This window comes from Sorex araneus, chromosome 6 (genome assembly GCF_027595985.1).
Source record: "Sorex araneus isolate mSorAra2 chromosome 6, mSorAra2.pri, whole genome shotgun sequence".
In the NCBI taxonomy this organism is placed as follows: domain Eukaryota; kingdom Metazoa; phylum Chordata; class Mammalia; order Eulipotyphla; family Soricidae; genus Sorex; species Sorex araneus.
In genome coordinates, this window is record NC_073307.1 from 107,781,461 (window position 1) to 107,798,191 (window position 16,731).

Sequence of the window (16,731 nt, forward strand, 5' to 3'; positions counted from 1 at the left end):
CCTATCAGCAATATTTTCAGTTGATCACTCTTCCTTTCTTAGCTTGTCTTCCAGATACACTCAGTCCAGGTTTCTCTTCTTTCTCCCTTAGATTCCCCTGACTCTCTTAATTGCTTATTACTGAATCCTTTTCTTTATCTAAATTTGGAAGTTTTATAGTATAAAATCAATCTCCTTTTTATTCCTTTAAATAATGTATCCCCAAGTCATTTCATCTAGTTGCATTGGTTTAAATAACATTTACCTACTTCATAATCCTAAAGATATTAGTATTTTCATAACCAAAGATTGATATATCAAATTATATACTTGCCATTCCAAATAGGAATTTCAAACTTAATTCAAAACATATTAGTTCTCCTACCAATCTGTTCTTCTCATTAAAAAAAAAACACCCTAAATTAATTTCATCACCAATCACAAACCTAATTGTAGGAATTCAGACTTTAAATGTAGGCTCATTAATACGGGCACTGTCATGAAAAGTCAAGTGAGGGAGAGAACAAACATATAGGCCTGTAAAGACTTAACAGGGGTCTTAACACACATAGCTTTGTAGAGAATATTCTGTTAAAAGCAGCAGAACATTTCCACAATCTTAAACCTACTGCTTATATACTCATGTCCCCTATGTCCACAGCTGCACCAACAAATTGTCTTTGCTCACTGTACTAACTCATTACATATAGCATATGTGGCTGGAGGGAGGAGGAGTATGGAGGCTGAGTTGAATAAAAAGGCAAACACATCTATTGTTCGAGGCTATGGAGGCTACCAGAATAGTCTGCCTCACCTGATTTATTCTCTGCAATGACTCTGCAGAGACAAAGTCAAAGGTGTCAGGCTAACTGGCTTTTGGGGTCATAACTTACCACACATAATTAAGCTTAAAGTTTAATATAAACTTTTGCTCTTCTTGTTTTACTCCTTTAAGCAAATTCTATTAGATTTATGTGCTTATTCCAAACATGTGTGCTTCTCTTGGTCTCCCCTCAAGTATCTTGGTCTTGTCCATCATGCTCTATGCTAGCTTCCTAATAGGTACTTAATCTTTTCATTCTTGTTCTACTACAATCTTTTTTTTCTCCCTTATATACAGAATTATCTTTATAAATCTTTATAAATAAATAACATGATGCTTCAATATCATGCATATATCTTGCTCTTGTCTACATTCAGACTATATATGAGATTGTACTGCCTTACACTAACTTGAAGCTCACTGACTCTAACTGTCCATCAGAAAGTCCAAAATGATTCCTACCTTCATACTGATGAGTAGCTACTGTAGCCTGGGAGGCTTTAATTATATCTGCTATATGTTTACTGCTTCTAATCACTCAGGTTTGAAATTAGAAATGCAAGTTTCTAATAAAAATGGCACATAAGAAAAACAAAAGTATATGCAAAAATACATTTTTTAATTATTTTCATTGCAATTATTATGAGTCTTCTTGATTTTTTTATACATTAGTTTTTCTCATTCTGTATCTAACTCCCAAAGTAAAATCTCTGTATTATTATTTTTGAAAAAGTCTATCATTATAAGAGCACAATACTTATAACATTGTGAAAACTTTATGTTTGTATAAATCATGTATATATATATTTACTGAAAAAAATAAAAGCATTGTCATGTTTCCAGGTGAGAAGACTTATTGTTTTTATTTAAATCTATTAATTTTTTGTCAACTAATCCATAAACCCAATCCAATGACCATCAAAATACTAATGAACTTTGAAAAAGTAAATATTAACAAACTGAGAAAGAGGGAGTATGGCCAAGAAAAGTGTAAAGCATAATAAAAGTGTTGGTTAGTACTAGTGAGATAATAAAGGGGGTAAGGCTCTTGCCTTGCATGCAGCTGGCCCAGGTTTAATCCCCAGAACCTCATATGGTCCTCTGGGTCTGCTAGGAGTGATCCCTAAATGTGAAGCCAGGAATAAATTGAGTACTGCCAGGCATGGCCCTAAACAAAACAAAAACAAAGAAATAAGAGAAAAAAATGATGGTTATGTTTTAACAAATAAAGTTAAGGTAATTGAAATAAGCAAAAGGTTGCAGTAATTAAAGTATGAGCCAACATGCATATTAAAATTTGGTATATATTATGGCATCATGTGAAATTAGTGGAGAAAGAATTATGGAAAAAAGCCTAAATATTTAGATGAAAGCATTACATTAGCTCACATATATAAATTCTCCTAGAGTAAGTTTCAAATGTAAATATTTAATAGTTAAATAATCCTGTATCAGAATTCCTACTCCACATTCATGTCTTTTCTCCAGCATCCATTTGGGGTCATATGATTGAGTTCCTTACTATAAGTGGAAGTGAACAGATATGACATATACATTCTAAACCATTACGCCTATTAAAAAAGACTGGGTATTGGTTGTTGGGGTCACACCTGGCTGTGCTCAGGGCTTGCTCCTGGCTCTGCACTCAGGATCATTTTGTTTAGGGCTAAAGGAAACCATAGGGACTTTGGGGATCTAACATTGGTTGACTGACTGCATAGTATCTTTCTGGCCCTGTAAGGACTATTTTTATTTTTAAGATGAATATTGATGAGCAGATAACTTTCAAAGCCCTTCAAAACAGAGTTTCTCTTGAATAAACATACTCCACCCTGAAAAAAAATCTAAGGAAAAAAGAAAACAATAGTGAAAAACACACTTCTGTACAGCAAATTACTGAAATTTGAAAATTATTGTTAATGTCATGTTATTATTAATTATTAATATTAATGGTAATAATATCCTGCAGTGATGTGGGATAAGCCCATAATCTTACACACAGCAGGCATGAGCTTTATCACTAAGCTGCTTTCTCCAACCCAAGACATGACCTCCTTTTACAAAAAGTTTTATTGAAACACATTTATTTCTGATTTTTAACTGTTTCTCAACTACAATGATAGTTAAATAGAGATAATGGTGCTGCAAGGCTTAAAATATTTACACCAGTAACTGCTCCCTCACAGAAAAAAAGTTCTAACTGTAATTCATATTTTTGATCTTACTTAAAGGATAACTAAAATTCAGAATAGGGGATAGCACAAAAATAATTTTATTACATTAGGGATTGGAAAATATTTCTGAGAAAAGCAAAAAAACTTATACATTTTTTTCTCTTATCTTGCCTGTTGTTTCACCACTATGCTTGCACCTGGTCAATTAGTTCTTCAGTTCAACTTCATAATTACTTTATTAGGAATGTATTATGAGGGATTTATTATGTATTCTTCTAAAATTCAATGAGTATGTGATTTTGTATTTTGCTATACATTTTCTGAGGGTAAATATTGACTCAGTTCAATAGCATTTCATTAGTACATATAATTTGAGAAACCATTAATGGAAGACTATGCCTCTTGCCATCCCTAACACAGCCTATTCAACTACCTCTTCCATTTCTTGGATTCTTGCCATTCTAGGTTTGATTCACTACTCCTCATCTTCTTTGAAATGTTGGTAATTCCAAGCTATGTCTTGAATTCTTTACTGATATATTTTTCTTTCATCCTATATCATCCAGAAGTATGTTTAAGACTTACCTTGGGATATTTTATGAATTGGTACTGGCCCTAGTGTTGCCACCTTTAAGTCTGTAGTAGAAAGAAGCTGCCTCCTCCATTTTAATGTCAGCTTTTTAAGATTGCAACACATGCACTTTAGTTTTCTGGTTAAAGCATTTGATACATATCCTAGGGTGTATCAAGCTTGTATTTAGTTTTTGTAAACATCTTAATCTTTTCCTTCAGCCCATATCTCTTCCCTGACTTCAACTTTACTCATTCATGCTATATCTTGAGTAACAAGAGTGGTTGAGATTTTTTCCACAAAAAGGTAATAGGGATGAACAAAGCATTTTATTTCTGCTGTCACAAATTATGTTCTGATGGGTGAGTTAGATAGTAAACACACAATTGTACAATTCCTCTATATAAAAGCCAAATAATTGCCTAAAAAGTCAGTTTATCATTTTTATAGGGCTTAAGATGGTCTTGGAGCTTTCTAAAGTGAAGATTTCTGAGATTTGACAGCTAACTACTATTCCTATACTGAGAAATATTTTTAACCATTAGTTAAAAATATAAATGTCCTGTTTATTTTTGTGCTGCCCCTCTACCCGATCTTACCAATTGGTCCTTTTAGTCTTGTGCCATAGACTTTCAATTAAGTTTTTGCTTTTTTTTTTTTCATCTGTGACCCCTTTGAAATATCCTTGGGTGACTCAGGGAAAATAAGACTGCCTCAATCCATTGGGAAACACTGGTCTATAGTATAATTCATTATCAAGACATAAACAGTGGCCTAGCCCCTTAAGAAAAAAAAAGACAAAACTTTGTTTCATTTTACATCACTAGGGAATAAATCCCTAATTGATATCATTAGGGAATTTAAGAAATCCTCTAATCACTAACATTTTCAGAATTTCAATGCAGGCAAATTTTTAGTTTTATATTTAAAGCATCTAAAAATCTAGAGTCTTACCTTATTTTCCATCTTAATCTCAGTATTTTCTTGTTGTACATTCTTTTAGATATTTTTTCTTGCTATTCTTCACATGTACTCTCTTTAAATTTAATAAATTGTTACATTTATTAAATGAATTTGAGGCCATGTTATAATTAACAGATGAAACTTTTATATTTTCAATCCCCATAATCACTTCTGGGTTATGTGGTATTTGTTTGAAATATATTTGATGAACGCCTTCAAGAATCAAAGAAATTACTATTTTTGTCATAAACATATTCTTACACATGTTATAACTTTATTTGGATTATTTTTTAGAACACAGTTGCATATCTGCTTTAAAAAAATTTTTTTTAGTTTATATGGGCTGGGAGAAAAGTGACTTTCTTTACTTATTTATTCTATCTCTTGTTATCTTTTCCTCTTAATCCCTCCCTCTCTTTTGCTGTCATTTCTTTCTTTCTCCCGTCTTTCTTATTTACTTCTTCCATGCTCCGTTTCCTCATTTTCGTCCTTCCAAACTCTTTTTTCTTTCCAATTTTATCTTTCCATTTATTTCTATCAAAATGCCTTGCTGTAAAAATAGTAAATTTAATTAATGTAGGTCAAAAGACATATAAAAATAAGAGAAGAAATAAAGATAATAATTAAAAAAAATTGTAAGAAGAAGGCTTCTCACATTACTAATATCTGCGTAATAGAAAATCACCTCCATGAAGAAAGACTATTTTCCAGTGATTCTCCTGAGAGCCCCTTTGACGTCCTTATTCCTCAAACTGTAAATGATGGGGTTCAACATGGGTGTAACTGCTGAGTAGAAGACTGAGATTACTTTATCCCTCTCGTTCATTATCTTGGAGTTTGGTCTCATATATGCAAATATGGCTGATCCATAGAAAAGGACAACAACAATGAGATGGGAGCCACATGTAGAGAAAACCTTGAGTCTCCCCTCCCCTGACTGCATGTGGATCACAGTGGAGATGATGTTCCAGTAGGACACAAGGATTAGGGACACGGGAGCTAAGAGTATAACCACACCCATTGCAAAGATGGCCATTTCTGTGCTGTAGGTATCTGCAGAAGCCAGCTTCAGGAGAGCAGGTGGTTCACAAAAGAAGTGGTTAATGATGTTCTTTCCTCGGTAGGGTAGGCGCAAAGTGAATGTAGTATCCACCAGAGATACAAATGCCCCACTGACCCAGGACCCTAAGGCCATCAATACACACACACCATGAGTCATGATGGTGGTGTAGTGCAGGGGTTTGCACACAGCCACATACCGATCATAGGACATCACAGCCAGCAGGGCACACTCTGTACATCCAACCAGAAGCAGAACAACTATCTGTGTTGAGCATCCAATAAAGGAAATGCTTTTCCTTTTTGCCAGGAAGTGGACCATCACCTGGGGGACTGTAGTAGTAGAAAAGCAGAGATCAGCAAAGGACAAGTTCCTAAGGAAAAAGTACATGGGTGTGTGGAGTTTGGAGTCTATGTGAATGAGCACGATGATGAGCAGATTTCCCAACACAGTCAGCAAGTAGATTATTAGAAAAAGAAAAAAGAGCAGAACTTGAGTCTGTGGATCCTGTGATAGGCCCAGGAAGATAAATTCAGTCACATAGGATTGGTTTTCTTCTCCCATGAATATTTACTACTGTTTATAGGTCAGTCAGCACCAAGAAAAGAAACACAGAGTGGTCAGTTATGCAAGCAAATCTAATGACTTGAGGCATTTCTTAACTAGTATTTGTATTGGGCTATTGATGTCTACTCTGGTTTTTTGTTTGTTTCTTTCTCCACACTCAGCAGTACTTGGGAACTATTCTACCATCATACTTGGAGGTTGCTCCCTCCAGTACTCATGGGACCATGTGGTGCTAGGATTGAACTCGGGGTCCTAGCTTGCAAAACCTGCAAATGCTTTGCAAGACTTTTGAACCATCTCCCTAGTCTTGATATTCACTCTTAACTGTTTCAATATATAAGGAAATGAAGCTACCCATTTGTTGGTCAGTTATAGCAACTGAAAGTTGTTTCTGAAATTCTCTTTGAATCTCTTAGTAACCCCCAAAAGACATAAATCATCCTGCACATGGCATTTCAGTGAACCTAGCCAAGTATTAAGTGCCTGGAGAAAATTAACATACTTCTCACAATGTGTTCTTCCTTTAAATTTGGGAAGCAAACAAGTTTGACTTACTTTAATTAGATTTCTATATGGCAAACTTATTTGATATAATGTATGAAGGCAGATTTTTCATGATATATTTCATTACATTTTAATTATATTATATGTTTATATGTTTCAGATATATATGACAAAATATTAGATGTGGCATTATATTTTATTAAATCCAAATTAATGTTCAAATATAAATGTAAAATTAAGAAAGATACAGTCATCTCAGAGTCCATCATTTGATTTTACCATAAAAAGTTTCATTAGAAACAAAAAAATAGTAGTTTCATGGATACTATTATACTAAATACTAAATACTAAATACTAGATACTAAATACTCAGAGCATTTCTAAAATATGCATTAATCCTCTACACCTTCTCTTTGTACAGATACTTTGGCAAAAGTAATTTTAAGTATTATTTTTGTCAGTTATTGGCATTAACTTTTAGATCTACTTTTAACTTTTAAATTCCTTATAATTCTTTTGAGGTGGCTATTATTATCCCCAACATGCTTCAAGTTAAGACAAAAGCAGAACTTTTCATACTGGCTCTTAAATGCCTCCTCGTTCTTTCTATAGCTTGAAATTCTTTTTTAAGTTTCACTTAGAAGTATTTTTAGGTAAAATAAAACTTTTCTCAGTTGTTTCTGCCTAGTTTTCTCACACATCTTCTTGGAAACACAAACTGCTCTATATTAATGGTTTTAGAACTAATTCCCTATGCAGAACTATCTGCAAGCACAAAAATAATAGAACTATTTTTTTTTTTTTGCTCTTTGGGTCACACCCAGCAATGCACAGGGGTCACTCCTGGCTCATGCACTCAGGAATCACCCCTGGCAGTGCTCAGGGGACCATATGGGATGCTGGGATTTGAACCCAGGTCGGCCGCGTGCAAGGCAAACGCCCTACCCGCTGTGATATTACTCCAGCCCCAATAGAACTATTTTAAACACATTTTAAACACATGTTTTTAATCATTTTGAAGGGTCTTTCCCAAAGGACAACTAAGAGAATTAAATGAACAAATATTGAGAATTGTGATAAATATTATCTGCAACTTCATTGTATAACTTTAAAAATTTAAAAGACCCATTCAAGACAGACTGTACTGGGAATAAACCTGATCTGATACAGATAAGTAATTGAACATTTCTATATTATAGAGCAACAATAATCAAACAGAAATTCTACTAAAAATGTTTTCTCACAGCAACTAAACTAACAAGTTATGTTCTTAAGAATCATTTGATCCTATTCAAAGAAAACTGTGAATCATAATATCTGAATAAATGAATGACTGGTGTTATGAATTTAATAATTAAGTTTACAATGGATTTTATGAGTAAGGTTTATGCTTATTCTTCATTATATACAAATAATGAAAAGAATTAAATGAACAAGTATTGTTCATTTGCTTAATGAAAAAATAATAGGTGGAAAATAAGAGGTAGAAAAGAAAAATAGTTATTATTCTGTTACTGTATTACAGTCATCCTGTTGCTCATTGATTTGCTCGAGTGGGCACCAGTAACATCTCCATTGTGAGACTTCTTGTTACTGTTTTTGGCATATGGAATACACCACAGGTAGCTTGCCAGGCTCTGCCATGAGGGCGAGATACTCTTGGCAGCTTGCTGGGCTCTCCGAGAAGGGCAGAGGAATCGAACCAGGGTCGACTTTATGCAAGGCAACACCCTACCTGCTATACTATCACTCCAGTTATTATTAAGGAAATAAGTTAAAGGAAATAAATTATGATTAAAGGAAGTAAGTTATTGTTATTATTATTTTGGGGTTTTTTTACACACCCAATAATGCTCAGGGAACATTTCTGGCTCTGCACTGAGGAATCACTCCTGTTGGGTCTGGGTGACCATATAGGATACAAGGGATCAAGCCCAGGTTGGCCACATACAAGACAAGCACCCTACCTTTTATACTATCTCTCCAGCCCCAAAGGAAAAAAATTCTACCAAATATAAAGGTGTAAAATTCCCTCACATCAGTATCATATCTATTGTGAAAGCATAAAATATTTGACTAATGAATATATTATAAGACTAAAAACTAGTATGTATTAAAATTTAATGTAGGACATAGGAAGAATGTTTCATTAATCTCTTACTATTAAAAAATATCAGAAAATTTCTATTTAAATTTTAGGATATTATCTACATGTGCTTACATGTGAATATTCATACCACAACAAGTACAAGTGGAAATTAATCCCAAATATGTTAATGATTTGACTTTAAAAGCATTAAATTTTCTATAAAACACATATGTGATGTCTATTTATCTCTTCATCATTCATTACATATCTATTTATAAATCTATATGACAAATCTTTTGGTAATAAAAATTTCTTAAAATGCACACACATGTGATAAAGAACTAAGTAATGTATGTAAAAGTTGACAGTTAAAAGCATCATATACATGTTGACAGAGAGATGGTATGGGGTAAGTCACTTGCTTTGCATGCACTGTATCTGTGTTTGATCCCTGGCACCCCTGAGCTATGCTCAGGTAGTTGAGTCCTGAGCAAAGACCTGAGCACCTCTGGGTGTGACACGCAAAACAAAAATAACATAGGATTTTATATGTTGTATGCCTCTATAAACAAATTTTAATAAAGTTAGTATGAAAAAACATGGGAAAATACGTATAAAATGTAGCAAATCAAGTATTCATTAATTCAAATGCACATACAAATTAAAAATGTTATCTTAAGTGAACGAAGAAATAAATCAAACAGACATTTATCAGAAGAAGATAAATGGATGACTAATAATCTCTGGATATCTGTTCAGTGGAAATATATAAATCTCAAAGAAGTAACTGTATTTTTGGGTTTCTTATAGCACTATTCACAATATAAGGAAAAGGGAAATAATATAAATATATCAATGGAAACATAGTTGGAACACTATGAGATCACATATATAGTGTATGCATATATATATATACAGATAGATAGATAGATAGATAGATAGATAGATAGATAGATAGATAGATAGATAGGTATACACACCGGATATCATCCTTAAAAAGAAACAAAGAAAATTCTGCCATTTGTGACAATATGCTAAAACTGCAGGACATATTACTAGTGAAATAAGGTACACACAAATACTAAATGATCTTACATATGTGAAATATAAAATAATAGAACTCATAAAAGAGATAGGCAGTATAAGCAAGAACTAGAGAGAGTGAAAATGGGGCGTTATTGGTCAAAGGTTACAAAGTTTCACTTATGCAGGATCTAATTCTCGATCTGAAGATCTAATATAGTGTTGTGGTTACAGTCAGTAAACTTATATTTTATATATACACACATACATATGCTGAAAGATAAAATATGATAAGATAAAATATTACCTCTAGACATTGTAATAATTTTACACTTTATACTACACATAGTATACCTTAACTATATGTAATTTTTAGTTTGTTCATATGCCCCAATAAACTGGAGAAAATACTTCTACCTAGTAAATAACATGAAAATTTGCTATCACATATGTAGTGTTTCAATATTTTCTTCCTTTACAAAGAAAAAGTACAATTCTCAGTAGCTAAGAGGTGAAAGCAACCAAAGTAATCATCAACAGATGAATGGAAAAAGACAATATGGCAAATATATACCATGGAATATTATTTAGCCTGAAAAATAAAATTCTGCCACAAGCTAGAAAATGAATAAACTTTATTGTCACTATATTATATGAAGTTATAATTTCAAAGGGAATAATTCTGTATTAGTCCACTTGTATGAGCTACTGAAACTGCAGATCTCAGGACAAAACAAACAAAAAAACAAATAAAAGTAACAGTGAGGAGTTATCTTAGTTTGTTTTTCTTGGCCACAATTTTTAGAAATGATTTTTCTTTGGATAATATAAAAAATTATACTCTTCCTTGTGTCTAACATTTAACCTTTGCTTATGCCTGTATTACTGAATTCATTAAGCACACATATAACCCTTAATGACTTTTACTTTTGTTTTGGGGTAGGATCGCCACCCACTGTTGCTTGGGGGATCATGTGATACTGGGGAATAAATCCAGGGTCTCCTGCTTTTAAAGCAGCCATTCAATTGACTGATTCTTTAACCCTATTTCAAAAATCTTATCCTAGTGGGAATAATAGTGTCCAAATAAGTCGAGAGTATTACAACCATTTACCACTCAGACATGGCCTGCTTCTTTTCAGGTCCCTCTCTTATACCTCCTTTTGGGAAATATTATTGATGGGAGTGTCAGAAAACAAAGAAATCATACTGTGTCCCTCTTGGTTCTTCTAAGCAGACAAATAAAGTAGCATGGGACAGATTGATGACAGAGAAAAAAAAGAAATGTAGTAAAAGTATGTACAATTTCCATGTACCTGGCAAACATCCAGTAAGCCTGAGCAACTCTATTAATACATTTTTTTCTGTTTTTGTGCCACATCAAGAGGTGCCCAGGAGTTATTTCTGGCTCGGAATTCACGGATCATGTCTGGTGGTGCTCAGAGAATCATATAAGGTGCCAGGGATAAAATTCAGGTTGACAGTGTACAAGGCAAGCACCCTGAACCATTGTACTATCTGTCTGGTCCCACTTTCTACTTTGTATCAAACCATTGAACCTTCAAACACTTAAAACCATCACAATTCCTACAACCTAATTGAAGCCATGTATATTCTTTAATTTAAGCAATGTATTTTACTCAGCTATTATCCACTCAATCTCTATAGAATGTGGCATAATTTAACTATAATATTTATTAAAACTTTCTTTTCTGTGATCTTACAGTTTTTCTTCTAATATTCTTCTAAATCCTAATAATGTTTTCTAAATTTCACACCATGTTGTTACTTCTGATTTCTTCTCGATTATTTATATTCCATGTGGGGAAAAAAACCTACAAAAACAAGAAAATAATACTACCAAGTTGTGATCCTCATCTCAGCTTCATGTAATTTTGTAATCCTTTTCAAATATTTCTAGTAGTAAGCTTTTTGCGAGCATCTGTATCAAAACTCTTCTTCTCTTCCCTAACATGTTTTGATAGGTTTCAGGAAAAAATTCTCCAGGCTTCACGTTCTTTCAAAACATGCCTAGAGTCCGTTCTAATATTAACACTTCTGAGGTTGCTGACTTACCCTATAAGCTACCAATGACTGCTTTCTTCATAATGTTTAGGAAAACGTGCATATCCTTTCCATGCAGTTGTTAGATTCTTTTAACTGCTTACTTACAAGGTGTCTCTTGGATTTGGTGACTTCAAGGAAATTAAACATATCTCTTATGTCTAGTCTCTTAATTTCAACACCATCTGACACATAACAATAGTTAAAAAGCGAGCCCACTGAACTAATTAAATAGCATACTGCTGACACCACATGTTAAGACATTGACACACAGGGCTGGGAAGCTATTGCAGTAGGTAGGGTGTTTACCTTGCACACAGCCGACTTGGGTTCAATATCCTGTATCACATATGGTTCCCTGAGCCCTGCAAGGAATGATCCCTGAGAATAGAGCTGGAAATAAACCCTGAACACCACTAGCTGTGGTCCCAAAACAAAAACTAAAAACCCCATCTTATTTAGCTTGCTCTTCAAGCCCTATTCTTTCTGGAACACGTCTTTTTGCTTGCCTTTTTTTACTCTGGAGAAGTTCCTTGAGCACATATTTCCTTATTCTCCTCTCTTACATCTTTCTAAGCAGGTTTCATTCAATAAAATCTATCTTGCAAAAAAAAATACATTAACACACAAACATGCATTTGTCTTATAAACATTTCAGTCTCTGAAGAGAGGACTATGCTGGCTATGTTGAAATGTGGACTAGCTTTTGATATTAATAACTCAGACACTAGTTTTAATGGCACTAAGTTTAAATGCTTCTATTGACTTGAAATATCATCATGTTTAAGACAGTGAGAGAACTGTCAACTTCATTCAAATGAAGAAGGTGAGTTCACTGTGACAGGTGACAAAATGCTAGGGTCCCTGTCAATTTACACATAGATAAGAATGCCACTTGGTATGTAGTCAGACAGGAATGTTTGTCTACAAGAATTTTCTATCTGAGTCCTCAAGGCAGGGAGCTCAGGTTCTATTCCAATCTGTTTCCACATGTCCAGACATAATGGGTGTAAGAAATGAGGAAGGAAATTCTAAAGACAAAACATTTAGACTGTAAGAGGCAGAGAAAAATCTACCAGGTTAACTTTTGATGCAAAAGTAAAGGCAAGAAATGTTCCTAGATTTTTTTATTGTTATTTTAATATATCTAGTTAATGTCTGAATCCTTCTCACCTAAGGAGTTGAGAAAAGGATTCAAGAGGCTACTATTAAAAATAGCAAAGAAAAGTGTTATAAATTCTCTCTACTAGTTAATGAGAAAGCCTACGAACAGTGAAAGACAAAGCTGACTGTATTTAATGGAATGGAGCCCTTCAGATTTAATTCCCCTTAATTAACCCTCTCTCACCTGGAATACTGACATGAGACAAATGAAGGACAATGGAGTGTAGAGCTAAATTTCTGAAGGAAGCAAGGTGTGTTTTCAGTCTGCTAATCCATATCTTTGAGGTAACCTCCTCTGGAATTTACCAAATATTTTGAAGGTTGTAAAATCACCTGGGCTGAGTCTCAGTCTATCTCTAGAAAGAAACCACTATTTTATCCAGTTCCCAGATTCACTTTGTATCAGTCTGGAATCTTTTCCTGGAACAAAGTCTAAAAACCTTAAGTCCTAAGAGTTAATGTAAACAAGGCATTCCCTGGAGCAATCAGTGCTGCTAACATTTTCAATCCTTTCTACAATGAGACATACCCTGGGGCATTTTTTATTTGTAACCGCAACTGATGTATATGAATCTTGTGCTCTAATATCAGGAATTATGTAACTGTTTCTCAATGTAGGAAATACCTCTGAGGTCCCCAAATTCTTCATTAAAAAAATGAGAACACGAATTTCAATAATCAGGTAACAAAAGGCAGCTGACACAAGCTGCATCTTCAGCTTGCTGCCACCTCAAAGCAAGAGCTACTAGAAAATGCCAGAACACTTTTCTGCTTTTGGATTTAAAATGTCCTATTTATGCTAATGTCAAAAGAAAGAACTAACATAAAATTACATGATATAATGCCATTATTATACAAATTAAGGTTTCATTGCAAATATTCTGATGTAAAATATTGCTATGAGAATTAACTTATAACAAAAGCTATAATCAAGTGCAAAAGAAAATTCTTGATTTTGCAAAAAATATACTTCCCATTTTTGAGTCTTCACCATCATCCACAAATATTTAGATCCAAGACTGAGGGAGATATAGTTCCTCTCCTTTTTTACATTTAATACAACTGTAGAATAAAAATTTTGGCAGAGGTAAACTCTTTCCCAGGTTCATTAAAAAAAAAAAAGAACAATACTTTTTCTTGAGTATGAAATTCCTACTTAATCTACATTTAAGCCTCTTGTTGGAGTAACTCTGTTAAATATTCCTACCATTAACAACATAGCAAAACATCCTAACATAATTTATGAATATTAAATTCTTTACATATATATGTATATATAACCATAGTGAGATAGAGCATTACAAAATTGTTCATGATTGTCTTTCAGTGTTCCAACACCCATTCCGTCACCAGTGTAATTTTCCAGCACCACTGTCCCCAGTTTCCATCCTACTTCTTCTAGTCATCCCCCACCCCAGCCTGTCTCTATTGCAGACATCCCTCTTCTTTCTTTCTCTTTCTCTCTCTCATTTTAGGCATTATGGTTTGCAATACGGATGCTGGAAGGTTATCATCTATATCTCATTAGCTACTTTCAACACTCAGTTCTTATCCAGGATGTTCATTTCCAACTCCTATTGTCATAATGAACCCTCCTCTACCTCCTCTATCTTAACTACCCTCCATCTTACACACCATGATTGACCAACCATTGGCCAGTCTTCCTGGCCTGTTTTCCCTGGCCTTGGATATTAGTTTCATACTGTTTTTTTTTTTCATATCCCACAAGTTAATGCAGTCATTCTGTATCTGTCCCTCTCCTTCTGACTCATTTCACTCAGTATAATACTTTCCAAGTCTATCCATTTATATGTAAATTTCATGACCTCATTTTTCCTAATAGCTGTGTAGTATTCCATTGTGTAGATATACCATAGTTTCTTTATCTCATATGTCTGTTCTCAGACACTCAGGTTGTTTCTAGTTTCTGGCTATTATTAATAGTGGTACAATGAACATAGAGGTGCAGATGATGTTTCTGTTTTGTGCTTTTGGACTCCCAGAGTATATTTTCAGAAGTGTAGTGCTGGGTCGAATGGGAGCTCAATTTCTACTTTTTTGAGGAATGTCTATATTGTTTTCCAAAAAGGCTGAACCAGTCAGCATTCACACTGACAATGAATGACGGTCCCTTTCTCCCCACATCCCCAACAGCATCGGTTGTTCTTGTTCATTTGTATGTGTGCCAGTCTCTGTGGTGTGAGATGATATCATATTGTTGTTTTGATTTGCACCTCCCTGGTAATTAGTGATATAGAGGATTTTTTCATATGTCTTTTGGCCATCCAAATATCTTCTTTGAGGAAGTTTCAATTCATTTTTTCTCCCCACTTTTTGATGGGATTTTTTTCTTGTAAAGTTCTACCAGTGCCTTGTATATCCTTGATATTAACCTCTTATCAGATGCGTATTAAGTGAATAGTTTTTCCAATTCCATGGATTGTTTTTGTATCTTGGTCACTATTTCTGTTGAGGTACAGAAGCTTATAATTTTAATGTAGTTCAGTTGTTAATATTTAATTACACTTGCTTGGTCAGCAGTGTTTCATTTTTGAAGATGCCTTGAGTTTCAATATCATGGAGGGTATCCCCTATGTTTTCTTCCATGTACCTTATGGGCTCAGGTCTGAGTTGAGGTCTTTAATCCATTTTTATCTGATTTTTGTGCATGTCATTAGGTAAAGGTCACAGTTCATTTTTCTACATGTAGCTGTCGAGTTTTCCCAGCACCATTTGTTAAAGAGATTCTCCTTGCTCCACTTCATATTACTTGCTCCCTTATAAAAATTTAGGTGATCCTGTATTTTAGGGTCTGTGCCAGGATAGTCAATTCTATTCCACTGGTCTATGAATCTGTCTTTATTCCAATACCAGGTTGTTTTAACTACTACTGCTCTGTAGTAGAGTCTGAAGTTGGGGAAGGTGATGACTCCTATATTCTTTTGTACAAGGATTGTTTTAGCTTTTCATGAGGGTTCATTGTTCCATATGAATTTCAGGAATGTTTGATCAATTTCTTTGAAAAATGTCATGGATATCCTTATATGTACTACATTGAACCTGTACAATGCTTTTGAGGAGTATTGCCATTATGACGAGTACTGGCGGCAGACTATTAAGGTGTTTGGATCTGACCTTGTCTGGACCGGGTACTGTACTGTATGTGTCTTTACCAACAAAATGGCATGTCAGATTTTGGAAGAGAGGACGTTGGGAACAACATATCCATCCAGCGGGATTTGGTATGTGGGAAGGTGGATGTAGCTATCAAAGAGATCCGAGTAGAAGTTGTGAATAATCCTCTCCATTGCCCATCTGGAAGATGTGATAGATACATCAGGACATAGCAGGGCAATCATCTTGATCTTGTAGTTGGCAAAGGACAGGTGAGCATTATGAATACTTTTCTTGGCTTTGCCGCATCAGCCAACACTGCTGCTCTTCTCTCTTTGAGGTCTTCCTTTATCGCTTCTCTGTACAGCTTTGAAAGCTCGGATGTTAGCTTGTGATTGCCTGAGGCTCGTGCCAAACCATGTTGGTGAATGAACTTGGGAGTTTCCGAGCTCTTCACATGCAACCTGTCCATATGCAAGGTTCTGTCCCAATGCAAAACCAGCAGAATCATTCTGTTGTACAAGAAAGGAGACATCCATGACAGCGGCAACTATTGCCCAATTTGCCTGTTGTCCGTTGTCTACAAGTTGTTCACTCGAGTCATCCTGAATACAATAGGCAAAAAAAAAAAAAAAA

At 34.4% G+C, this 16,731-nt stretch overlaps 1 protein-coding gene across 1 annotated transcript; it reads right to left on the reverse strand.

Moving 5' to 3' along the window:
* Positions 1–5,210: 5,210 nt before the first annotated feature.
* Positions 5,211–6,134, reverse strand: LOC101544269 (olfactory receptor 2D3-like). Its single transcript, XM_004613699.2, has one exon. It carries the CDS (start codon positions 6,132–6,134, stop codon positions 5,211–5,213), a length of 924 nt encoding a protein of 307 aa, XP_004613756.2.
* Positions 6,135–16,731: the final 10,597 nt, after the last annotated feature.

Coding starts and splice junctions, on each gene's coding strand:
- LOC101544269 (XM_004613699.2), bottom strand. CDS start 6,134: ATGGGAGAAGAAAACCAATCCTATGTGACTGAATTTATCTTCCTGGGC.